Raw genomic sequence first — 24,816 nt, forward strand, 5'->3', positions numbered from 1 at the left:
GTCCCTGCGCCCAAGCTGTTTGGCCTTTCGACGCAAAATGGTGCCGACAGTGTCGAGAAGAGCCAGATGAGGTGCGTCTGAAGGGAAACAAAACTCTACAACTCGTTCCCGCATTGGCAATCTTTGCCCACTGAAGTGTACACACACCCCGCAACCCAGTTTCAGGGTATCTGTATTTTCGTGTGAGAAGCGTTTGTATGCGCAGGTTCTTCTGTGTCCAGTGCAGGTTCTTTTAACTAAAATATGCTAGATATTTGACGCGTGACGACCCTGGGGAGCGAGAAACGATACTTAGTGCCTCATGCGCCCGACGTACTGGGCATGCAGGGCACGAAGGGGGCGAACTGACGAAACGAGCGCGCGGCTGGACCGAGGCGGTTGCCCGGCCTGCTTCGCGGGCGCAGCGGCACAGACGCGCAATCCAATTCTTCAGTGCGCCACGCCGCTGTTGGCTTCTCTACAGTGACCTCCGAATCGTCGAGCGACGAGCGACGGGACTGCGTCAACAAAACATACGAGTTACCGTTTCTCTGCAGGAAGCAGTTGTTGCCTACATCGGGCGGAGTACTGCGTGTCGCGCAAGAGGATATTCCACTCTGGTGACGGTCAGCGTGGGACTCCTGCGCTAGATTTTGTCACAGTTGGCGCCCCCGATTTTGAGCTGCGGAAACGAGCAATTTGCTTCTATTTGTGGCACGATTCATGCACACAGCATGCTGAATCCGCCTGTGTGGTGACGCGGCGTGAAACAGGAGCATCTGAACTAGCAAATTGTGTCCATTCTGCGGTGAAAATGGCCAAGTGCGGCGGCGCCGGCGGGTACGATAACCCGGCAGTCGGCCTATGGGGTGTTTGTTTGAGTGCCCAGGCTGTGGTCGCTCTGATTCTTTTACTTGTGGCAGCCAGTCCCCATTTGCCGAAAGAACCTACAGAGGATGCCGCGATCGCATATGTTAACGCGAAGACTTTCGCGGGACTTGGCACGGCTCATCTAATTACTTGCATGGCCATGACCGCCCTCGTGTTCATCGGTTACTTCTGCACCGCTTGCTTCCAACTGCCGCTGTGGATCTGCGCCATCCTGTTCCAGATTCTGTGTCTCGTCACATCCGGTTTTACTGGCTCTATGCTGACGAGCTTGGACTCGAAAAAGAGCTCTGTTCTGGATGAGATGCGTCAGACCGGAAAGAAACCCGGCGATGTAGTGGACTTTTCTGAGATATTCGTGGACGAGCATGCGGGCATGCTCCTTGCCGTCGCTGTTCTGGGGTTACTGATGCCTGTTTTCATCAGCCAGGCTAAGTCCAAGCAGACCTCCACCCCTGGCCACGAAGCCACTCTCTATCCCGCGGCCACAATTATCTCTTTGGCGAGCGCCGGTATCTTCTTGTTTTGCCGGGCTTCCTCGACTCTTGCCGGGCTGTCCAGCGCATGGTTAATCGTGGGAGCTGTTATTACGATCTCTGTCTCCATTCAACAGTGCTGCTGCAGTCGCGTCTTGTCAATCGTGTTGGCTGCAATTTTTGCTTTGGGTGCCGTGTTCGCTGTCATCTCCGCGGCGGTTGTCGGAAAAGCATTTGAGAGCGGAAGGCATTCGATGATGTTGATTGACTCGAAGAACCCCTCTGCCGTCCCTGTTTCCCGCCTCGATGACAACGAATTCGAGACTTTCAAGATTCACGTGCTTGCAGGCGATGGTGTGTACTTGTTGATCGGATTCTGCTTCAACGTCTCTGCATTCGTCTTCTTTGTCTACTCTGCTCTCGCCGCGTTCCGTAGCATGTGCGCTCTCGGGAGGAAGACCTCGGTCGCGACCGATGAGAGCGACAACGCGTAAGGAGGGGAAAAAAAGGCGGGGTTTGGTGTCTCCGAGGGAGTGTGGTTATGCAAACACGTTCAACGCACGACGCTGCTTTGTTCCGAAAGATTTTATGGTCATTTCAGGGGCATTTTCGTCCGGTCGAAAATGCTTGTCGCACAACAATGAATTATGAAGACGCACTTGTTGAGACTTAACGCCATTGGTGTCTTGTGGCACTGTTCTCCTTTCGCCGAGACATCGGCCTCTGCAGAGCTTACGCATTCGCTCACACGAAACACGTCTGAGCTGCCTCGTCCTTCCCGACTTTTTGGCCACAGACACCGTCGGCTTTTCTGATTCGCTGTGAGATAGCAACGTTGCCCAGTGGACGCGACTATGGCGGCTAGAGTGGCGCTGTACGGCCGTAGATAACGAGTGAGAGCGTAGTTGCGATCTGCCAGGCGGGGTCAGTCATACAACTGCAAAACAGGACCGTCGGATGTTGTTGGAACCGGTGGCATGCAATCACAGTAACGGCTAGGCGGCGGGTTTCTACGCTAGGGATTTTGTAGCGTCGTTCAGGTGACCTCTCAGATCCCTCGCCGCGTATGCAAGCGTGCAAGAAACTTTGTGGCTGATATCCTTCAACTGGCGACATTGGGCGCAAAAGGTAGTGCTGCCGACGCCGCTGTTCTTCCCACCTAAAGTTCCAGAGAAGATCTGCGACGAAGGCTGTTGATCGTCCTCATAGAGGAGGAGAAGGGAAGCATCTGTTGGTTTCAAATTTGCTAGAACTGTATGAGTAAACGCGTGACTCAAGCGCCTGAACGTGTGCTGGGAAAGAATTTGCTCTGTCCAGCCTGACATAGCACAAAGGAAGGTGGCGTATCACTGCTATTCTATGAGACATCCCTAAGTCTTTACGAAGGTGGCTGCGTTGCAAAAAGTGCCAGGCTCGATTACCTCTGGTTCTGCAGCGGCTGTGGCCAGCACACGCGCACAGTTAACTCCTATCGAAGAACTGTTCTACCTTAGTCACCACGCGGAAAACATGCGGATCTAAGGCTGTTAGTAATGCTGCTGGCAGAGAAACCGTGCTGTTCTGTGAAGTGATCCACGCCCTTGAGAGTGGAGCAAACTCGTCTGCAAAAGAACCGGCCCCAGCGAGGCACGTAGTAGCTGTTTGCTGAAGGCTCGTCGCGATATACAGGTAATCCGTAGCTTGGAGCGGGTAACCTGGGAGAGCTCTCAATACAGATCCCGCACTAAAGATCTTTTTTTGAGTCTGTGAGAAGAGACCTCGCTAGCAAGCCAATTGCTATGCATACGCCGAAGGCACAGAACTTTTTTTCCGATTGCTGTATCGACGTGCCAGTCCAGTTCGCGTACAACAGACCATCTCGCCTAGCGACTTGAGACGAGCGCTCGACTCGTTGCCTGCCGGCCGCCTTCCAGTGCGATGCGTGTCGATGCGATCTGTCGTCGTCAAATCGTATCTTTTTCCGGTGCGAAGCAAGCAGGAAACCTTGTCGGAAGCTCCCGTAGTCCACTTCGGACAGGCGAATTTTCCCGTCGCTGTTGTTCCACGAGGGTGCTGGTGTGCTAGGCAGCGGCGATTCACCGTTTTGGTTGGTCATACGTACCGCGGGCCATTTGAACACCAGCTTTGTCTTTGCTCCCAGCTTCAGCGTGAACCCCAACCACGAGATATCCGCATCTTTCCCGTGGCCTCATAATCCATCTTCAACCGACCATTTGCCGCACGTTTGAGGAATCCGTGTCGACGATGGCGCGCTGTAAACCAGAAGGCGGGTATGAGAACCCCGCTATTGGTCTTTGGGCCATCGGATGCGCCATGCAGTTGGTCTCTGCGCTTATCCTTGTGATGCTCGCGTCCTCGCTGCAGTCGATCAAAGATGTTGTCGACGAGGACGGATCGCCAGAAATCAAGAATGTGAGAACTAGTGTGTTTGTTGGTCTGGCTATCGCGCAGTTTGTCACGTCGGTGCTCTTGATGATAGTCGTCATAGCCGGGTACTTTATTTCTCGATGGTTTCTTGTCTTCTCCTTGTTTGCTGGCTTCCTTGCGGAAGCCGCCTCCGTGGCGAGCTCCATCCTGTGTGGAATGATTTTGACTGGGATAGCTGACAAGAACACCTACGCTCTCGAGTATGTGCGAAGTGGGAGCAGCCAACATTTGCTTCCGATTCTTGATTACTCCGCAGAGTTTGGCATGCACTACCACGGAATGATCGTTGCCTTCGGCGTGCTAAGCCTTGCCTCGCTTGTCCCCTTCTCGCGTGCTCAGTCGATGCCCCCCAATGCACGTGCCATGGAAGCCATGGTCTTCATCTCTGGAGCGGCGATCGCCTCGGTCACAGCAGGCGTATTTCTGCTTCAGAGCAAGGGCCTGTCATCGGATATTACTATAGGCATTCTGTGGATTGCTTCTACAGCCCTTGCGTTGGTGTTCGTATCGCTGCAGAAGGTCTGCTTGCCACGACTCATGTCGATAGTCCTTGCTATCATCTTTGTGCTTCTCAGCATTTTTGCCATAGTATCCACGATCGTGTGCGCAAATGAGTTTGTGAAGCAGAAGAGGCTCTTCGCTTCCTCGCTTTCAATCCCGCAGTCGCAGATTGTGCCCTGGATTCAGGGGCTTCCGGAGGAAGACTACAAGATTCTGAAGCGTGCCAATGAATCAGCGGACGGACTGTACTTCCTAGTCACTGCTGCTTTGAGCTCTTCAGCGTTCATCTTCTTCGTTTTTTCAGCAATGGCATCGTTTCGCAGTGTCTTCGGACCCTCTAGGGCTGAGAAACTTATGTCGAGGGACAGCGCCGAAGAAGCGATAGAAGCTCGGGAAGAACGTGAGGAGAACCCGTGAGACAAGTGATGAGGCGTTGATGTAGATTAGCGGAAAGGGCATGCAGGCACTTATTCGACATGACTTGTGGATGCGTCCAAATTCGCTCAAGGGCTGACGTGAGCTCTGGTTCTGGTCAGTGTTGTGCTTCATTTTTGCAGATTTTCGTCTTAGCAAACGTGTTCGTCCGACAGCCTCGTCTTTCGAGTGCGTCTGTGTGACTCTTTCGCGGTATTTCTTCCACAGGAGTGCCCAGGTTGTCCATCTCTGCCGATTTCCGTGGGGGAAGGAGACTGTGGTGGCTGACCGTTCGCCACGCTCTTTTACTGAGTCCACATTACCTTCCTGTGTTGCTGACCTGTCCGCTCAAGCGGCTGAATGCCGTTTTGACTGGCAACGTCTGAGTTTCCAACCTGCTTACACTCCTCCGGTAAAAAGTCTTTTTGCGTGACCCCAATTCGAACCGGGAGCACATCCTTCCTCCAGTGGGCTCCCTTGGCTGTGCGTCGTGTGTCTATTCCCCGTATTGTACAATTTCATCCTCTCGGAACACATTTCCACACACGGCCCCCTATAGGTGCGAGGTGGAACGCTAGGGAGCGAGTAGCACGAATTGCCATGCCTCGTCTTCGAGCGCGACTCAGGTCGGAGGCGTTCATGATTGGGAAGAGCCGATGCAGCTTTCATAAGGGGCCAGCTGCTTCGCCAGGCAGCCGCAGAACACGGAAGGAGTTCCATGTCTATCTGACTCTCGTGGAAACCAGAGCGGCGCGTACACGATGGATGCAATAGGGCTTTACCAGACTCAAACGCAGCGGTTATGCCGATAGGTACCGTTTTATACGAAGGTAATACTTTGCGACTGCAGGGTTTCCCCCCCATCTGCAACCGCAGTATCAGCAACACAAGCCTTCTTTTCATCAGTCTGTTCAGCGCACTGAACGGCGCCTCGACCAACGGGCTGATGATTCACACTCACGCAGCGTTCATGCCATTTCGCTAAACGACAGCATTTCCAAACTAGCTCGACGCTAAAGAAAACGCATACACACTCAAACTGAACGCCGGACATTGGCTGAGCCTAGATCAGATGCCAGACGCTTGTTAGTTAATGCGCGTCACTGGAAACAGCGCGAGATTTTGACGATACAGAGATCGCTTACAGCCTTCACACTTCTCAAGTTGAACTCGACGCTCATTGATGTGAAACCGACACAGCGCGTATTTCAGGAGTCGACTCGCGGGTGACTTTGGGCAGATCCTAATGCCAACGAATGCTTAGTGAAAATCCCATGACTACCCGTGAGCGTACCAAACACTAACTCTTTTGCCGCAGTCGAATGCCCTCAGGATTTGTGAGTTTCACTCACATACCCTCCCGCGCGTGCCCCCAGCATATTTCCGCGAGCTCTATTGCTGTAAACCAAACTCTATGGCTCTGCGTGTGGTGCCCTCCCTCCGCTTAGCTGCCTAACTGACGCGCTTGGTTTGCCGTCATCGCCAATCACACGATGCACTGACAAGCAAGTGCACCTGGGGCGACCTCATTGTTTCAACCTCAAGGTGAAGTTCATTCTCTGTAACCGATGCCTCGATTGCCTGTGAGACGTGCGACTGCAGACACTGCACACGCCGCCCATCCCGCCCTTGTTAAGCGTTGCGCCTTCATGTGACAGAGTCCTTTCTCTCCACTTTAAACTAGCCAGCACACGTTCACTAGCGTTCGTTCGCCGTCATGCCATGAGAGGCCGTTTACACCTGACGCGTTGCGCTGCCCTCGCGCCTCTTGGAAATGGTGCTGCAGAGCGATTGCTGAAGATTCCGACATCTAGACAGCGCTCAGACACGAGCAAAAACCGAACCCCGTACGCGGATCTCCCTGTCTGGCCTTTCTGCGCTGTGTCGGGTGTGTCGGGCGGCCCGTCCCCTCGCCTCAGCCGTGACGGCAGAACCCGACTCGTCTTCTGGCTGCAGCCCGTTGAACGGGGAAGGACGTGCGCGATGCCACGTCTTTTATGTAGCCTCTTCCGCGTGTGGTCAGATCGCCCTCTTGTTCTACTCTCTCTGAGCGACAATCCGACGTTTACACGCCAAGTTGAACCTGTACGGCTCGAGGCACCATCGGTCCACGTTCCTTCGCGTGCACGCAGTGTTTTCTTCTCCTCTGCGAAAACGTTTCGCCCTCGCAAGCGAGCTCGAGCGAGAGCGGCCCCCTTTCCCTCCTCTTGTCTTGTGCGAGCCTCACGGTGTACGTCCACTCAACTCTGTAAAGGCGGGGCAAGGGGAACTGCCCTCCCGATGAACCACAACTCGCCGAAATTTCCTCCGTTTTTGTTACGTGTTTCCTGCTTTCTGGCGTCCTTGTTAATCAGGACGACCGGCCGTTTCCGTTGTCGGTGACAGCCCCGGCTCTGGCCCAAATTCCCTGTCGTCGCGGCTGCGCGAGACAAGCCAAGACGTGCAGGTCACGGCTGCGTCATTTCATGCGCAGGTGGGCAGCCTTCGTACCCCGCCGAGAAACTGGAAAAACGAGCAGTATGTGCAGTTGATTTCTTCTATTTTTCACTGGCATCAGACGCTGTTGGCTGTTAACTCCCTGCGTACCTCCTGACAAACTGGGGCGGCAGAGCGTGTAGAGCTCGCCATCAGGGGGGGCCTCGCTCAGCTACCAAGACCGAACAGAGCTTTTACATCTCCCGCGGCACCCTTCTTTCACTACCTTTTTCGAAAGTCTTGGGACAACTCCTTCCAAAGGGTCAAATGTCGTTTCAGGGATCTGAAACCCTTCTTTTTTATGGCACATTCCTGCGCGAGAGCTCTCGTCTGCCGAACGCGGACCTCGGGTGGCTGGCGCGTGAATGTCTTCTTCGAACACGCATATCTGTTTTAGATTTTTCCTTGTCTGCATATGTCTCCAGGGTACACCGAGACTTATCTGCTGGTAAAATTCACATTTTTCGGGCAGTGTGAACCCGACTGAGGACACTTCAGGAGCGCGACGCCGGCGACTTCATCTGTGCGTCCACCTGGTACCCGCGCCGTCCCTGAACCTTCGCGAATTCTCCGCGGATTTGTGGACTCCCCCCTGGATTGCGTGCCTATTCGTGTTTGCGCCCGCGTCAAGGCACATCTAAGGAGCGTCGGTGGATGTTTAGTGGTCCGTATCTTGTGCGGCCTCCACCCCAAGCGCCGAAGTCTCACGGCGACCGATAATACTGGCCTGCGGAAAAAAGCGTGTGTCTCGGGAGTCCCTCTCACCCTCCACGCCAAACATCGCTCCCTGGGCGACGCAGGCTCAATTCCACCTTTTTGCCCTTTGCATTGTGTGCCAAGAAGACGTGTCTGTCTCGATGCAGCCCGCCGAGCTTGCAGGCCGCCCTTCTCTCTCAGCGCATCCCGAGGCGCCTCTGAGGGCATGGGGAACGCTGGCTACCCTTTAGCTTGAGGCTCTTGCGCGAGAGTAGAACCGCTGCCTCTGCTGCGATTGCCCTTTCTGCGGCTGCCTCCTCTTCTGTGATTGCATCTGCTGCGGCTGCCTCAAGTGCGACTCTCGCTTTTTGGATCTTCCTGTCGGTGCCTGTTTGGATTCCCTTCTGTTTTCTGCTTGCTGCCGACGATGCCACCATCTTCGCTGTCGCTGCCTGCCTCCTCTGCTGGTCCGCCCAGCTCCCGAGGGCCTTCTCGCTCGTCCTGCACTCGGCTGAAAGCGTCCACATCCTCGCCAGAGAAGACGAGCCTGGCGCCTGTTCCTGCGTCTTCCCCTTCAGACGACAGACAGGACCGAAGAGGCGCCGCAGAGCGCGGCGCCACGCTGCTGTCGAAGCCTGCCCCGAGCAGCGAGGTTGGCGCGCCAAAACTCCAAGAAAGTCACCCGCAAGACGCAGAGATTTCTCAAACCGGCACCGTCGGGTCGCGGGCCTGGACAGAGGAGGGAAGGACGCCTGAAGAGACTCCCCCCGGCGACGGCCTCAACAGTCGCGACGCGTCGGCGGCTGTCAAAGCCGCGACGCGGCTCGCTTCGTCTTCCGCCACGTGCCCGCCGACCGCTCCGCCTTCCGCCGCTTCAGCTGCTTCGGTCTTTTCTGCTCGCCGTCGCCCTTCGCTGGGCTCTTCGGCCCCGTTTCTCCCTCCGCGCGCCGCCGCGCCGTCTTCTTCGGCTGCTTCTGCGAAGTTTGAGGACAAACTGTCGCGGAGCGCGCGTCCCAAGAAGGACGCGCGACTGCTGCTGGCGGCGATGTCGAGCATGTTGCTCAGCGAGACGAAGGAGAGCGCGACACGCGAAGCCGAGAAGAGGCGCAAGGAGGAAAAGAAGGGGACCAACCTGCCGCTGCAGCCTCCGCGCGCAGAGGCCGCCTCCGCAGCCTCCTCTGCGAAGAGCGAGGCGAGTCTGGGGACGGACCACGCAGCCAGGGGAGGTCAGGGCAACAGGGGCAAGGCAGAGGAGGGAGAGAATGCGCCGGCGTCTGAGGAGAAGAAGCAAAAGATCAAACGCGAAATTCAGCAGCTCTGCATGCAGCTCATGCTCCGGTCCTCGCAGGTCTCTGCGGCGTCCCAGAAAGAGGACGGCGACCGACAGGCCAGCGAGGGGGAGGAGAAGAAAACGATGAAGGAGGCCGCCGCGGCGGCTTCTGCGGCGCTTCCGCCGCCACGTCTTCGGTCTGCGGTCTCCCTGGCGGCGTTGCCATCGGCCGAGAAGAGAAACTTTCCTCGCCCGCACACGCCCGTGGCCTCTGCGCCGCGCCTCTCGCACTCGTGCGTCCTCCCTTCCAGGGCCGCCAAGCCTTCTCGCGCGTCCTCGCTGGCTGGCGAGGGCCTCCGCCGCGGCACCGCCTCCCTCACGAGGGGATCCACTCGCCGGTGCTCGTCCTCCGCAACGCCAGCGGCCTCCGCGGCTTCTGCAGGCTCTGCGGCGACCTCTAGGGTTTCCGCTGGAGCGGCGCGGGTGCCCAGTAAGCTGCTGCTGCCGCATGTGAAGGCGCGCGCAGCACTGGGGGAGGGAGAGAAGGGGGAAGTCTGCCGGGAGTTTCCTTCGCTGCCGACTGCCTGCGCAGCCTCACCGGCCGCAGAGCTGCTCCTTCGCAGAGAGGCTCAGATGGCCCTTGTGCACCAGCAGCTCACGCAGAGCGACGCCGGCTCGCGACCTGCCTTCGCCTCCTTCTCTCCCGACCAGGACTTCAGCGGCTGGGTCAGCCTGCCGCGCCTCTCTTCGCCTCCCACTCCGTCCTCCGCTTCAGCTTCTTCCCCCTCTTTATCTCTGACCTCTTCTTCCGCTTCTTCATCTGCCTCTTCTTTTTTTCGGGGGGAGGAAGTTTACGTTTCGCGGCACACACTGACGCGTTCGAGTGTCGCGCAGCCCTCGACGCTGACTGACGCTCGCGGCGACCGCGTGTGCATCCAGGCGCAGCTGCTGGAGCAAGTTCTCGCCGGCGCGCAGCCTCGGCAGGTCTTTGAGTACTTCTTCGGGCACGGAGTCCCCATTGACGCGAGCGTCTCGCGCTTCCTTGAAAAACGAAGGCTGCAAAACACGCTGCGGAGAGTCAAGGAGCACCTCGAGGTACGCAGCAGCGCATCCCCTAACTGGTCCTAATCCAATATACACAAACTCGTCGCAGACACGCAGACGACACACTCACCTACACATAGATGCAGTCAGCTCGATCGGCCTCAAAACCCACTCGTGCGCGGGCGCACGCCTTGCGAGAGAGTGTCTCACGGTCTCCCTGCATGCGGGTTTGGGGTCGCGGATGTACGCAGCTAATTACGGGCGGTTTCTGGTTGCCGTGATTCGCTTGGGACGGCCCTTTTTCTCGCGGTCCGCCGCATTGCTCTCTTGCGCGCGGCTCGACGCTGCGCTTTGCCTCTGTCGCCGCGTTTTTGCAGAAAAAACTACCTGAGTTCTTCGCCTCCAAGGGCCTGCCCTGCCTCGCGACGGCCGCGCCCTTCACGCTCTTCCGCGCGGCCTTCTGGTACCTCGCGCAAGTCGCTCAAAGCGTGTCCTCGCGGGGGTCATCGCGCGCCCTGGGTCTCCAGCGGTCAGGCGGAGGGCTGAGGGCGCTGCCGACCCCGGTTGCGCCGCCGCCCACGCCGGTCGCGCCGCCGCCCACGTCGGCGAGTGCGTTGGGCGCGCTCTTCGCCCTCGCGCCGCCGGGTTCTCCGTCGCGCTATCTAACGCAGACGGCGCTAGCGGAGGCGCTGGATAGCCTGCAGTGGTGGCCTGCGGAGATCAACGCCGTCGACAGGAAGGAAGTGCTCCTCTGCCTCGCGCTCGCCGACGAAGACCTGCATCCCAAGGCCGCCATGGCCCGGGACAGACTCCTCCCCCAGGGCGTCAGCGAGCGCGGATGGATCTTCGGCTTCTTGACCGTCCCCTACAACCTCCCTGACTGGCCTGTAAGGGGAAAAGACGCGAGAAAGGAACGGAGACGGACGCGTAAACCCTAAACCCCGAGAGACGTAGTCGTACACACCAACACATACGTATATATATAGATACGACGTATGTATGCATGTATGTACGTGGATATGTATGTCTAGCTGCATACGTATAAGTATCTGTAGGTGGATGGACGAATTCAGCGCGAGGGTGTCTGGCTCGCAACGCACATGAGTTTGGTGAAAACTTGAAGGTTTACGCTTCCACGGCAGTCCAGTTAGGTCGATGTACTTGCGCTTTTTTTACTTTCTTGTTCTGCACGCCACTGTGAGGCCGCAACCGAATTCTCCTCGGACGTGTGCGTTGCGTCGCGCGCTGCAGGTGACGCAGGATCTCCTGCCGCCAGACCCGCGCCCGACCGCGGCGCTGCCTTTCCTCCTGTCTCCGGCGTCCGCGCCCTCTTCTTCCTCTTCTCTGCGCTGCGCGCCTTACTTTTTGCTGCATGCGCCGCAAGCGGCGTGCGTACCGGCGGCGGCGCGTGCATGTTTTTGTGGCTTTTTGCATCTCTGTCGCCTCGCGTTGCTCATTTGCTCGGCCTTTGGCGAGAAAGTGAACCGGCGCTTCCCGCAGCTCCTCCTGCGGCTCTCGACGCTAGGCGATGAAGCCTCTCCTCCGCGGGCGGCCGCCACGCCGCCGGGGCGGGCAGGGGCGCCTGCGGACGGCGCCAAAAGGAAGGCCCGCGACGCGCTGGCTCCCGCGCCACTCGGCGTCTCGCCCTACGCGTTGTCGGAGGTCGCCCTCGCGTCGCCGCAGCGCGACCCTGGGGCGGCGCGAGGCCGCGCGAGTGCCCGCGACGATCGCGACAAAAAATCTAAGACGCGGACGGCCTCCAACGCGACCCCCTCGCGCCTCGACAGCGAGCGCCTGGAAGACAGCAAAGCCGCGAAAAAGAAACGATGCAAACTCCCCGCGTGGCACCTCTGCCAGGTACGCGACAGTTCCAAGGGGGGGAGGCAAGAGCGGAGAAGAAAGACGCAGACTTGAGGCGTCGCTGACGGCTTCTCCGGACGTCGAGATAGTCTTTCCGTTGCACGCTCCGGCTGCCTGTTTGCGACGTTCTGTCTGTGTCGTTCGCGGTATGTGGCAATCAATATCTACCTAGATCTATGTCTATCTCTATGGCTTTTTTTTTCGGCGCTTGTATGCGTTCGTGTGCATATGGCTGCATGAACTGGCGGTGTGGTTGGTTTCCGCGCAGGACGTTTTGTTGAGCCGCCTCGTTTCGCTGGAGGAGATTCAGGTGAGTCTAGATTTGGTCATCCCCGCGCCGTGGGTGTTCGCCGCGCTGCAGTTCATCATCGGGACGACGTCGCGCGGTCTGACGCCTGTGGAGTGGCTGGCGCTGCTCCACCCTTGCTCGCCGCTGGCGCTTCCCCTCGACGCAGACGAGATCGTGTCGCGTTTTGACGCAAAGTTTCAGCTCCAGGGCCTCTCGCGCGCTGCGTCGGCCTCGTTCGCGGCACCCTCCTTCATGGAGAACAACTTCCTTTCCTTCTTCACGCTCTCGCACGCCGCGCCGCCGCCGAGCACCGCGGACGACTCCCGCTGTCGGGTCTGCGGCCTCAAGCTTGGCGCGCAGCTCGAGGAAGAGGAATTCGAGACGCGCCGCGAGGCCCGCGGCGCCTCCCCCCCCCCAGGCGAGGGCGGCGCACAGCCTCGCACGCAGCCGCCCTTTGCAGCGGCTTCCAGCGACGCGCGGAGTAGGCTGGGGCTGCACTGGGATTCATTCGTCGAGGAGAAAGAGCGAAAGAAGGGCGCGGGCGGCGCCAGCGCGAAACCCGCGCCCTTCGCCGCGCCCCCTGGTCCGCCCTCGCGCGAGGCACCGGAGGAGGCCGCGGGTGACCGGCTGGAAGGCTCGATCGCCGCGTCGCTTCCCTTCTTTGCGTTCCTCTCTGAAGACGAAAAAAGCATCTTGCTGCAGAAGGAACGTGTGTACGGAGAGACATATCGCTTCCTGGGGACGCACTTAGCGGAGTTCTTCGACTCTGAAGCGACGAAAAAGGCCTTCAACCGCCTCGCGACCGCGGCCGTCAGCGCCTCAGTCATCGAGCCAGGCATGCCGCAGGGTGGAACGCGCGCCCTGCTGCCTCTGGTGAAAGCCGGCGGCTCCTGCTGCTTCGACGTTTACGCCCTCCGCGCCTGCTGCCGACTCTTCTTCAACATCTTCGCGAAAAGCAGTCTCTTCGCCCTCCTCCACGACCTCGTCTAGGCCCAAGAGGCAGGCCTGCGGCCGCAGTGTACGCGCGAGTGTGTGAGCCGAAAGCGCTGCCGATTCTCCAGGCACGCCGAGACCATATATATGTATGCAGAGGGACAAGTGGTGGAGTGAAATCATGAGATGCATGCGATGATGCGCCGCGGCCGGGTTCCGCAGGGGCGGCTGCCGCCGTTCACGAGAACTGCTCATCGCAGCCTGTTCAAGAAAAGAAGAAAAACGGAGCGAAACTCGCTTTCCCATGCCTCTGAAACACACCGTCCATTTCACCAGATACGCACATATATAGCGTATATATGAATATACACATGTACATAGATGTCTATGCGCCTGGGTTTTCCGACGTATACAAGCCACTCGCGTAGCGTCGCCTGCATGTATCTATTTTTATGGATATATCCATGTATGAGTCATGTCTGCAACTGTCAAACCTGCCTCGCTGCGACATTTTCAAGACTCGGTTTCACCCGCTTGCCAGGCGGCAGACCCGCGGAAGGTCTTGGATTTTTTTTTCGGTTTCTGCGCTGAAAAGAGCTGCGCGATGCGGGAGCGGATTGAAGAACTTTCGCATTGCCGATACCGGCATACCCGTACGCACTACAAACATACACAGACAAATATGCATTCCTATAAAAGTACACGTTTTTGTATGTATAGTTTTTTGCGCACGCGAGCGTGTGATTGCAGGTAATGTTCTGCTTGCCGCCGCTGCGTCCTGCGACCAATCGAGAATACTTCACTACACACGTGCATATACACACAAAGACTGCAACTCATGGGCTGTCGAATCTTCGAGACAAGGGTTCGGGGCTTCCCGCGATCGTTAGCAGGACGAGAGGAAACGCTTTTCCCGCGCTTTTTCCACTTGAAGCGTAACCACGATTTTCTCCGGATTGCTTTAGCCGTGGTGCGAGAGAAACGGAAACAGAAGAGCTCGCTAGTCGTGTCCAGGCTACCTGCTTGTGCGCGGCGCGGTATTGCTGCTCCGCTGTGCCCCAGCGAATCGATGCGTGCGGTGATTGACAATTCGTAAAGATTCTCAAAGGACTCCCTAACTTAAACGGAGGACCCAAATAGGTGCAAATCGTAGAAGGATTGAGGGTGCCCATTTGTGCATCAAGTTGACACTATCGCGAATATATTTTGGGCGCTAACTTCCCGGTTAAGCATCGACGAACTGAACCAGTTCGGGCCTTCAAAACACACGTATACCACAGCGACGTAGAACCGACCATGCAGGTGCCGCCTCCCCGAGTACTACAAGAAATAATAATGGACATGCATACAAACATACATTGACGTATGCGCATCTGCATTGACGTGCTCGCCTAGAGAGAAGCGGCGCTGCGCAGCGAAGGGCGTCCACGCAGAGCCAGGCACGGAAGCCTCGAGCATTTTTTGCCTTTCTCGAAACGGCGCCCGCTGAACGCAGAGCGGCCTGAAACCGCGGAGCGTCTGCACAGAGGGCAGAGGCGCGCGGGGCAGACGAAATGACACCGAAACGCGAAAGGCCTTCACACAGTCGCAGCACACTCGCACACGTATTGCAGCACTCTCACGAGTATATACCTACGGCGGCCACTCCTGCCCATACATGTATACACATGCATATATATATACACATGCATACATATATAGACACATATATACATGCACAGATACACATACGTATATATACATCTGTATGCAAGACCTCGAGGTGGAGAAGACAAGAGATCCACGAAACCCTAGGTGTATGTGTCTGAAGACTCCGCGTCTGGCGCGTCGTCTCGTTGTTTCACACAAATCGTTCGCGTCTTCCGCGTCTGTATGCGGATCTATTCGCTCTTTTTCTCCCTCTTCTTGCCGTCCGCCGCCCCAGAGCCAACCAACGAAAGCAGCTGGCGCCTCGCGAAGAAGGCGCCGCCTGCGAGGGCGAGTATGACGCCGTAGAAGAGGAACGAGCCGAGGAACGACGCGAAGAAACCCTTTTCGCGCTTTCTCCGCCCCTCGCTCGCCAGCGACCCTCCGAGCTGCAACGCCTTTTCCAGCGCGCGCGGCAGCTGTACGTACACCCGAGCGTCGCCGCGCGCACTCGCAGGCGACACCGAGACGCGCTGCCGGTAGAAGATCTGAATCGCAGCGCACAGCGGAAAAGAAAGAAAACGAGTTGAGCGCGACTCGGCGAAGGAACAGAGCGCAAGAGGCAGACTTCGCGGACTGCGCACCGGCGTGGAATAGGCACAGGAGATGCGACTCCCCCCAGGGCGTTCTCTTGCTTACCTCGTCTTCCTCAGGCGTCTCTTCTACTTCCCAGTTCGCCTCGCCTTCTTGGGGTCTGGGTGTGCGCGAGAGCGAGACGGCAATGAGGAAGTTGCCTTCTGCGAGATCGGAAAACTCAGCGAAGCGCAGCGAGCCCAGGTGAGCGACGCGCGTCTTCTCGCGAGGTGCGCCAGCGGCCGCCTCGCGAGTGAGGTGGAGTGTCAGCGGAGGCGAAGAAGATAGAGAGGTAGGCAGGGAGACAACGAGCGAGAGACCTCGCCGCGCAGCAAAAACGAAAAAGTCGAGATCTGCGCGACGCACAACGCACAGCACACGCGGACGAGCGCTCGTGGAAACGCGAGCAGAAAACAGAAACGAAAGAAAAAAACCAGAAGAGCTCAGATCGAAAGGGTAAATCCTCAAAGCAGACGACGTCAGCGAGAGGCAGCGAAGGAGGAAGCGCTGCAAAGACGCCGAGTCCGCGCGCGCGAAAGGGTTCATTTGCATGGATTCGCTGAAAGATAGACAAGCGTGAACACTAGAGGAAGACCAAACTCACGGAAGCGACGTCTCCTCTCTGTCGCCCCTCCTCCACCCCCCCTTCCCCTTCCTTCTCCATTTTCTCTCGAGCCTTTCTTTTTAGTTTTCGTTGATTCCTTTCTGCACCTGTCACGTCCTGCACAGTATCCCGGAGGACCTGGCGGCTCTCGGGGCTGACTCGCTCCCACGCGGAGCGGAGATCGAAGGCGCCTCGCTCGCCGCCGCTGGGGTGTACAGACACCTCGTACGCGACCTTGGGGCGCAGCCCGCGGAGAAGAAAAACCCCGTCCTCGTCCACCTGCGTCTCCTCCACGTGCGTCGCGCCCGAGTCGGAGACGCCCGCGGCCTGAAACGCGCAAGAAAATCCGAAATCAGGCGACTGAACAGCCAAAAGAAAGGCAGGGAGAAAGGAGAGAGAGAAAGCAGAGCCAGACAGCGACGCCGACGCGGCGCGAGCCTCGAGGACCGGCGGACGAGCGCGTCACAGAGAAAAGAGAATGGACGCGTTGAAGTCGTAGACGCGAGGAAAGCGCACCGATTCTCCCCTCTCCCGCCTTGCTCCCCCTGGAGACTGGAAGCGAAGGCTTACGCGGACGACGAGGGACGCGCGACCGCGTGCGAGTTCGTGGAGTTGCGCCGCAAGGGCGCGGACGCGCCCTGCGCAGTCGTAGAGGATTTTTGTTGCTTTGAATTCGAGACGGATGTGTTTCTTCTCGGGGTTCCCGCTCTCGATCGCGACCTCGAGGACGGGCGGGACGAACTGGAAGCCCTTGAGCAGCGGCCTCACGAGGAAGAGGCCGTCGCCGACGACGCGCTTCTCGTGATCCTTCCCGAGGGCCCCACGGCGATCCGCGGCCTCGCGAACCGGCAGAAAAACCGCCTCGCCCCGCTCGTTCGTCAGCTGCCGCGTAGGGCGCACCGCTGCGTCTCGAAGCGGAGAGAGCGAAATCAACACGTTCTTCAGACCCGCCCCCGAAGACGCGAGGGAGACGCTCGCCGTCACACTAGCCAGCCTGAAGCCCACGCCAAGAGAAGAAGGCAGCCGCGGACGCTACACCGCGACACGCGTTCCGAGGAGTAAAAAAGAAAACACAGGAGGAACAGAAACTCGAGGCCCAAAGAGAGATGCGAGAAGCCACAGACAGACACAGATCGGCGCCACGACAAGCACTAGAAAAAGTCCCGCGACACAGATGCAGCTCACCGCGAGTCCGCGTCGGAAGACAAAACGAAAACGAAGAGGCCTGTTTACCTCGATTCTCGAAAAACATGTCTCAAACTCTGACACGCCTTCTCCCTTTCGTCCCCCATGCAACGCCACATACATCCATACAGGTCCGCAATCCAAGCACACACATACATACACACACATACACATACCTATATATACGTATACATATATATGTATATATATGCATATACATATATACATATGTAAATGAGACTAATTCTCTATCATAGTAGATGCGCGCGTGCGCACAGACAGAAGGACCTTCGCGCTTGTCCCGCGGTTGTTTCCGGACCTGGAAGATGTTTTTTCCGCTTACTTGATGGCTTTGAAGACGATGTCCGCGCCGTCGCGGGCCTCCCGTCTCACAAAGTCGTAGTCCGAGCGGCTCGCCTCGACTCGGACGGCATCCAAGCTCCAGATGTGCGTGGCTTCGCCCTCGGCGGCCTTCGGGACCCACGCGCCTCGCCTGCAGGGGATCGCGGCGGAGACGAAGCGCCCGCGGGCGTCGGTCTGCGCGTCGGGCGCGACCCGCGAGGGGTCTTCTGCCCCCTCGCTGGGCGCGGGGGCCAGGAAGGAGACCGTGGCGCCCTCCACCGGCGGCTCCACGCGGCCCTTCAGCACGCACTGGCGCTCGGCGAAGAAGGCCCCGAGGGTGAGCGTGTCGTCGCCCAACGCGCGCGAAAGTGCCTCCATCGGCGGCGTCATCTGCCCGTCTGCCAGCACGCGGAGGCCCTCTGCGACCAGCGCAGGCGGCGCCGCCAGCGCGAGCCGCAGGCGCGCCCCGGCCTCGCGCTGGCGGCTGGCGCCGCCCACAGGCATCTCCTCGGCGCCCACCGACAGCCAAAACCGACAGCTGAACAGCGCCACGTCCTCGTCGTCGCGCGTGACCAGCGCGGCGGCGGCGAGCGCCTCCGCCAGCGGCGCGGCTGCAGACCGCGTGAAGGCCGCGAAGGCGCAGGGGACGCGCGTCGCTTTCTTGCTGTCGCGCTCCGCCGCCTCCGCCTTCTCCGCCCGCAGAGGCGCCCCCGCCCCCGCGGAGTCGACGTCGACGGCGAACGCGAGGGCCTTGCTCGCCTCTTTCCCAAACGGCGATGACGCCGCGTCAACCAGCCCCGCGAGCGCGACCTGAACCTGGACTTCGCGCTCAGTCACGCGCACGCGGAGGAACTCCCTGCGCCGCGCCGAGCTGTCCTCCGCAAGCGCCTGCGCGGCAGAGAACGAGTCCGGCACTGTCGAGAGACGCAGACGCGACGACGCCGGACGCAGCGAGTAGTTCGCGCGCAGCTGCGCAACGCAGAGCGCGAACGGGCCTGCGGGAAGCGCGACCGCCGCAGGAGCCGCCTGAGAGGCAGACGAGACGAGCTCCGCGGCAACGGGGAAATTCGACGATCCATAAACTCTGTAGCCCGTCTGCGCGAAGGTGACCACGACCGGCGGCGGCGCGTCTGACGAGGGCGAAGCCGGAGAAAAGCTGACCTGAGCACACGCATTGCCACGCCGCAGTAAGCCCATTCTATCGACCCACGATGCGCAAAAATATGCTGGCGAAAAGCGCAGCTGAAAAAATTGCAAAAACACAAAAATGAATAAATACATTTAGGTATATGCATCGAGTCTGCGCTCCACGCACACGTGCGTAGACGGTTTAGAGTTTACTTTTAGCGTTGCTCAACCGCCACACAGCCCGAGAAGAACGGTATCTCTTGCTCCCTCTCCCACTCTCTCTTGCTCTCTCGGCGTGCGTACCAGTTGTCGCTTCTTACGCCAGCAGAGGGTGCGCGTCTCGCGCTTCTCTGCGGGGGTGTCGAGCTGCGGCTCTTCGTTGGCCTCGAGGATCTCGAGCGTGTAAAAGCCGCCTGGGAGTCCAGTCAGCTCGAAGGTCAGTTCGTTGGTGCTTTTCCCGCGCTTGGCCTCCGCGACCGTGACGAGCGCCTCGCGCAGCGCGTCCTCCTCTTCCTCGTCGCGCGCAGCTGCCAGCGAAACCGCCTTGTCCTTTTTCTCCTCTGCGGCGCTCTGCTCAGCCTCTGCACGGGCTACCGCCGCGTGCGAGGCGCGCGCCGCTCGGATCTTCAGCCCCTGCGGGCACGGCTCCAGACAGGCGACTGCGCCAACGACCGCGTAGCGTTGCTCCTTCAGCAGCACGTCGAAGACTGGCTCGCCGCCAACCGCCAGCGCGCGCTCGAACTTCCGCGACGCCTGCCTCCCCTCCGCAGGGAAAAACAGCGAGGCGACGTACTTCCGGTGGGGCCGCACGCGCACGCAGAACTTGCCCTGAAAAACGAGGGAAAAAGCAACGCAGAGACACCCTTGTCGCGCGGCTCATCGGCCGAAACAAAAACAAGAAAGTGAGGGGGAATCAAACTGGAACCAGCAAGCACAATAGAGAGCCTCCCACAGAACGTGACATCAGGAGCCGCTCTCAGTCGACGAATGACTCGAGACAACCACATGCATAAATATAAGTAGATCAACATAAGTATATGCATCTGTGCAGAGCGATCCGATCGAATTGACCCGCAAACCCACGGCATAACCATGCACGTCTTCCTGTGTTTTCCTTTGAGTCCCTTCTGCTTTGTTGCCTCCTGCTCATCGCCTCGCGGTAGCTCTCACTGCATCGTCGCTGACTGCGGTCTTGGGCCGGTCGTCGGACTCTCGCGCTGCGTCGTACGCGGCGGGCTCGATGAAGACGGTGAGGCCACCGCGCCGCGCGTCTGGCGACGCAGGCTCAACAATCCCGCATAGGTCTACACTCGACACTTCGATCGGCACGAGGTCGTGGCGCGTCCCCCAGGAGAGCGAACCCTGCAGACACGCCGAGAAAACACACTTCCCCACGCAGCGCTGAGCGCTAACTCTCATCGCGCCTCAAAATCCTCATCGTTTGGGTCTTCTACATATATATATATATATATATATATATATATATATATATATATATATATATACATGCCTATGGGTACACTGATACGGGCGCACGGGCACCGCTGCCTCAGTCGCGAGCCACGCGCCTTTCCCTGAATCCCCCGCGCCCCCGGCCTCTCCCAGACAGCCGTATGTACGTACGGATATAAATATATATACATGTTTAGGAAGTTTATATACATATATGTACGCAGTTCTATATGTATGTATATATGTATATGCCTATGTGTATACGTGGATGAGTGCACCTGCCTGAACGAACCTAACGCGCATGCGCTCTCTTGCGCCCCGCCGCACCACCGAGGTCGCCGCAATCCATACATTCGTGAGGCTTTGTAGGGGGCCATGAGAGCTCTGCATCATCACTCTATCACCTCAGGCTCACTCCCCTGCCTCCCGACTCACACAGGAACACACAGGGCTTCATCGGTACACAAAATATCTATATATTTGTATACATATACGTACATACATATGCATGCATGCCTGTATAGATAGTTGTACATAAATATATATACATATATATGTATATGCATGTACGTATGTGGATACGTGACTTCGGGAGGCTGGCGCTTACGACGAAGACAGTAGTGAATCCGAAGTGCTCCTTGGAGGCGGTGAAGGCAAGGTCGTTCTGCCCCTTGGCGGGGAAGCTGACAAACGTGAATTTGCCCTCGCCGTCGGCTTGCACATGCGCCGCCGTCAGGCCGCCGCGCCGAAACTCAACCCAGGCGTCGGGCACGCCGCGCAGCTGACCGTCCGCGCCGCGCGACACCACGCGCCCCGTGAGCGAGAAAGCCGCGAGCTGACGAGATTACGCACATGTGAATATTATATATATATATATCAACCACACAACTCGACACTCGCCCCCCGCGAGGCAGCCGCCTGTTTGCTTCAGCTGCATCTCCTTCTCCCCCCCCCCCCCCCCCCCCCCCCCCCCCCCCCCCCCCCCCCCCCCCCCCCCCCCCCCCCCTCAACCTCCCTTCACTCCTGCGCACACTTGTAGATTTGGAACTTTCAATGCAGCACGCAGAAGCATGGCCTCTGCCTGGAGACATACTCACGCGTAGACACTTCTCTCCATCTTGCTTCCTGTGGACCGCCGCACAAGGCGACGCGCAAGAGGCGACGTCCCCACGCGTGCCTACGTGATGCAACTGCACCGCAGACTGCGAGAGCGGCGAACACTGCGGCTCGGAGCACTTTTGGGCTATCCTACCTCGAAGGCGGGCACACGCACACTCCCGTGGGCATCCGCCGCCGCCGTCGTCACGCGCTGCGCGTCTGGGGCGAAGGAGACGATTCTTTCCTCGGCGTCTTCTCCGCTCTGCGCAGCGGGCAGGCGTCCCGCAGGCCGCACGACGTACGCACACATAGGCACGGTGGGGAAGACGAATTCTCCGTCGCCAGGCGCCGCGACGGCGAAGCAGGAGACGCCCGCGACGCGCTGGCTGGAGTCCACCACGGCGCGCAGCGGGGCGGGCAGCGGCGACCCGCCGCAGTTGGGCGGAAGCGGCGACGTGCAGGAAGCCGGGTCGGGGAGCAGCTCGACGACCACCGGAAGAAGAAGGGGCCGGCCTAAAAAATGAAGCAAATGTAGAAGAAAAACGCGGACGATGCACGAGCCGCAGCGCACAGACGCCCAGAAGGCACCTCCTCACGCATCGACAGAGACAGAATACGTGGCGTCTGCGCTGCAAGTCGCATACCCCTCCGCGCAGGTCCTGAGAGCGAGAGCGGCCTTCTGATCGCACCGCTCGACACACACGCACTCTCCCGGCAGCGCATATACCCACGCGGATGCAAGTCACGACGTGAAAACGATTTCAGGCAATTTCAGGTGAAGGGGTCTTTTTCTCAGCGAGAATTGAGACTAAGAGGAGCGTCGTCCTGCCCAGGAAAAACCTCAACCCTTCGCGAGCGGTTGCCTGTGCAGCCCGCATCTCCTAGAGACCTCCTCCATACCTCCTCCCTTCCCGCCCCGCCCCCTGTCGGGACTCCCGTCTTCTCGGAGGCCAGCCTCTCCTGCTCCGCCTCTTCCTTGCTTCCCTCCGCCTCCTCTCTCTCTCCAGTTCCTCGCTCGGCAGGGTCTCGCGCGCGTTCTCTCGCGTCCAGATCGTCCGCCCTTTTCGTTTCGGCGGCTTACCTTCGGAGTCAAGCACGCGCCCTCGCACTTCGTAGCCCTTCATGCGGAAGACGATCTCCTCGGCGCCGGAGTTCGCGCCGCCGCGGACGGTTGCGCGGCCCTGGGCGCTGACGTCCACGAGAAGCTCCCCGCCGCCCTCGAAGCGCGCGGCGCTAGCCGCCGGAGTCGCGCCAGGCAGCGCGACTCGCAGCGCCGCGAGTCCGGGGAGGACCTCGGCGAACTGGAAGCGGCCTGCCTCGTCAGTCTCGCTCTCCAGCGCGCCGTCCGCCTGCGCCAGCGTCACCAGAAGCCCCGCTGGCCCCCGCGCGCTTCCCGCAGTCGCCACGCGACCCGAAAGCGTGAAACCTGAAGGCAGCTGCCAAAGCATGTACGTGCGTGTACATGTGAATACATATCTATACGTACACAGACGTATTTGAATGCATATGCATGGGGACTGCGACACGCGTTGGGTTTCGAGCGCAAACCGCAGCGGTCCACGCGCACGCCCTGTCTCCAAGAAAGAGACACCCTCCCCGCCCGTCTCTGTATCTCATCCCCTACATAAACATGTACACAAATATAGATTTACACAAAAAAATATACAAGGATATACGAGAAAATATACATGACAATGAATGCACATCCAATATTTGTATGGGTATTAGTCTGTGAATCACCTGTGAAGACGAAGTTCACGTCTTGCCGGCAGGTGCCTTCAGGGACGCGGACGGAGGCCGGCGCGAAGCTCCAGCCAGGCGGTCCCGAAACGCGCAGAGAAAACGCGCGGCGCCCCGCGAGCGTGTCGACGCGAATCAAGTAGTAGCCCGTCGGCGAGCAGTGCTGCACAGACCCGAAGCAACCAGACACGCGCCCGGTTGTTTTCGATTATCACAGTTTTTGCGCCCTTCAGCAAAGCCAGGAAAAGAAAAAACACCTCTCTGCGTCTCTCCTCAAACGCCGCACACCATTGCTTTCAGACACACACGCGAAAGACGCGCAGACTACGCGCTCCACTCACCTCCCCGTACCTCTTCGCACAAACCTATCCACACACACCCCTAGGGCCGTGAGACTATATGTAAATATATGAATAAATATGCAAAAAATTACAGAAATATATATAAATATGTATATGTGGCTGAGTATATGCTGTGCAGTGTATACTGAATATGTTTTTCGCGCGCGCCTTTGGACTCGAGGGAGCACACAGGGATGGGCGGAGGGCAGCTATTGCAGCATTTTTTCCACGTCCCACCTCTTGCTCCTTGACTGCGCCGTCGTCGGTGACGAGGGCGACGACTACGTCACTCAAGTCGAAGTCTGCAAGTGAACGCCCGTTTTCTCCGACGATTCTACCCTCGCAGACCTCCACTTCGGCCTCTTCCGCCGAGGCGGGGGAGAGGCGAGTGAGAGCAAAAATGCCGAGAAGAAACAAAGCGAGGAACGTAAACGACAGAAGGCGCGAGAGGAAGCCGCGATGAAGGGCGCTAGAGGCACGCCGCGGCGGCGCGCGGCCGTTCTGAGCGGCCATCGCAGCTCTTGAGGGAGAGGAAACGCAGCAGCAAGTGGTGGGGCGGACGGCAGAGGACAAAATGAACGTGAAGACAACGCGGCAACTCGCCGCAGAGACGAGAGCTCGAGACGAGCGACACAGCAGCACCGGCGCGCGGCGAGTGAAGGAGCCCAAAGAGAGACAGGGCTCGACCGACGGAGACAGAAGAATGTGCACGCGAAAAGAGAGTTGCAGACAGACGTTGAGAGGCAGACGAACGGGACGACAGAGCAGACAGCCCTCTGACCCTCGCAGGGGCGCCGGTGGCAGGTTCGGGGCGGCGGCTACGCCGGTCTGTCTCCTGCGCGACTCCGCAGCGCGAGGCGAAGAGAGAGCCTCCAATTCCCAAGAAAAAGCTCTCCGACTGTAAAAGGCGCACGCACAAAAAGAGCGGAGACTGCCTCTCTTTTTCGGCGTCCGCGAGAAAAACTGCTGTGTAACTTTCGAGGCAGAAGAAACCGCTGCCCGAGTGTACATACACCGCGGAACACGAGGCAAGATGCAGTCTGCCCACGCAACGCGTTCTTCGTTTTCCGCGTGTGGCTCCTTTCCACAAGCACGGAAGCGACACGGTCAACAAGAAAAACGAGAGTGAAGCGAACCGAAGCGTGAAAGAAAGGAAAACCGCCCTCATAACGAAAAGTCGGGCTCTTTTCGAAGAAGAAACGCGCGGGGATTGCGACTGTTCGCTGGGCTGCATACGTGAGTGACTCTCGACCCCAGACTTGTCTCCGGTCGGCGGATCGCGCTCCGAGGGAAGACATGACGCGCGGCCGCTGCATACTCTCTCAAGTTTCATGACTGAAAAGAAAAACACGTGTGCCTGCAGCGCGCTGCAAAACGCAAGCAAGGCAATTCACAGACAGAAAAACACGACGGGG

At 58.7% G+C, this 24,816-nt stretch overlaps 4 protein-coding genes across 4 annotated transcripts; 3 read left to right on the forward strand and 1 right to left on the reverse strand.

The window, feature by feature from the left end:
* Positions 1 to 793: 793 nt before the first annotated feature.
* BESB_081430 (uncharacterized protein) lies at positions 794 to 1,837 on the forward strand (the record flags this gene model as incomplete). Its single annotated transcript, XM_029366493.1, has 1 exon — positions 794 to 1,837. One exon carries the CDS (start codon positions 794 to 796, stop codon positions 1,835 to 1,837), a length of 1,044 nt encoding a protein of 347 aa, XP_029216953.1.
* A 1,750-nt stretch (positions 1,838 to 3,587) lies between these two features.
* Positions 3,588 to 4,688, forward strand: BESB_081440 (uncharacterized protein; the record flags this gene model as incomplete). Its single annotated transcript, XM_029366494.1, has 1 exon — positions 3,588 to 4,688. One exon carries the CDS (start codon positions 3,588 to 3,590, stop codon positions 4,686 to 4,688), a length of 1,101 nt encoding a protein of 366 aa, XP_029216954.1.
* Positions 4,689 to 8,283: 3,595 nt separating this feature from the next.
* Positions 8,284 to 13,309, forward strand: BESB_081450 (uncharacterized protein; the record flags this gene model as incomplete). The annotated part of the gene is made up of 4 exons (XM_029366495.1): positions 8,284 to 10,221; positions 10,548 to 11,057; positions 11,422 to 12,027; positions 12,299 to 13,309. The coding sequence occupies 4 exons, from the start codon at positions 8,284 to 8,286 to the stop codon at positions 13,307 to 13,309; spliced, it is 4,065 nt and encodes a 1,354-aa protein (XP_029216955.1).
* Positions 13,310 to 15,132: 1,823 nt separating this feature from the next.
* BESB_081460 (uncharacterized protein) lies at positions 15,133 to 23,914 on the reverse strand (the record flags this gene model as incomplete). Its single annotated transcript, XM_029366496.1, has 12 exons — positions 15,133 to 15,426; positions 15,578 to 15,864; positions 16,223 to 16,442; positions 16,686 to 17,109; positions 17,644 to 18,803; positions 19,074 to 19,598; positions 19,941 to 20,132; positions 20,830 to 21,057; positions 21,475 to 21,833; positions 22,402 to 22,746; positions 23,061 to 23,223; positions 23,639 to 23,914. 12 exons carry the CDS (start codon positions 23,912 to 23,914, stop codon positions 15,133 to 15,135), a joined length of 4,473 nt encoding a protein of 1,490 aa, XP_029216956.1.
* Between the last annotated feature and the right edge of the window lie 902 nt (positions 23,915 to 24,816).

Source organism: Besnoitia besnoiti, chromosome VIII (assembly GCF_002563875.1).
Source record: "Besnoitia besnoiti strain Bb-Ger1 chromosome VIII, whole genome shotgun sequence".
Lineage (NCBI taxonomy): Eukaryota > Apicomplexa > Conoidasida > Eucoccidiorida > Sarcocystidae > Besnoitia > Besnoitia besnoiti.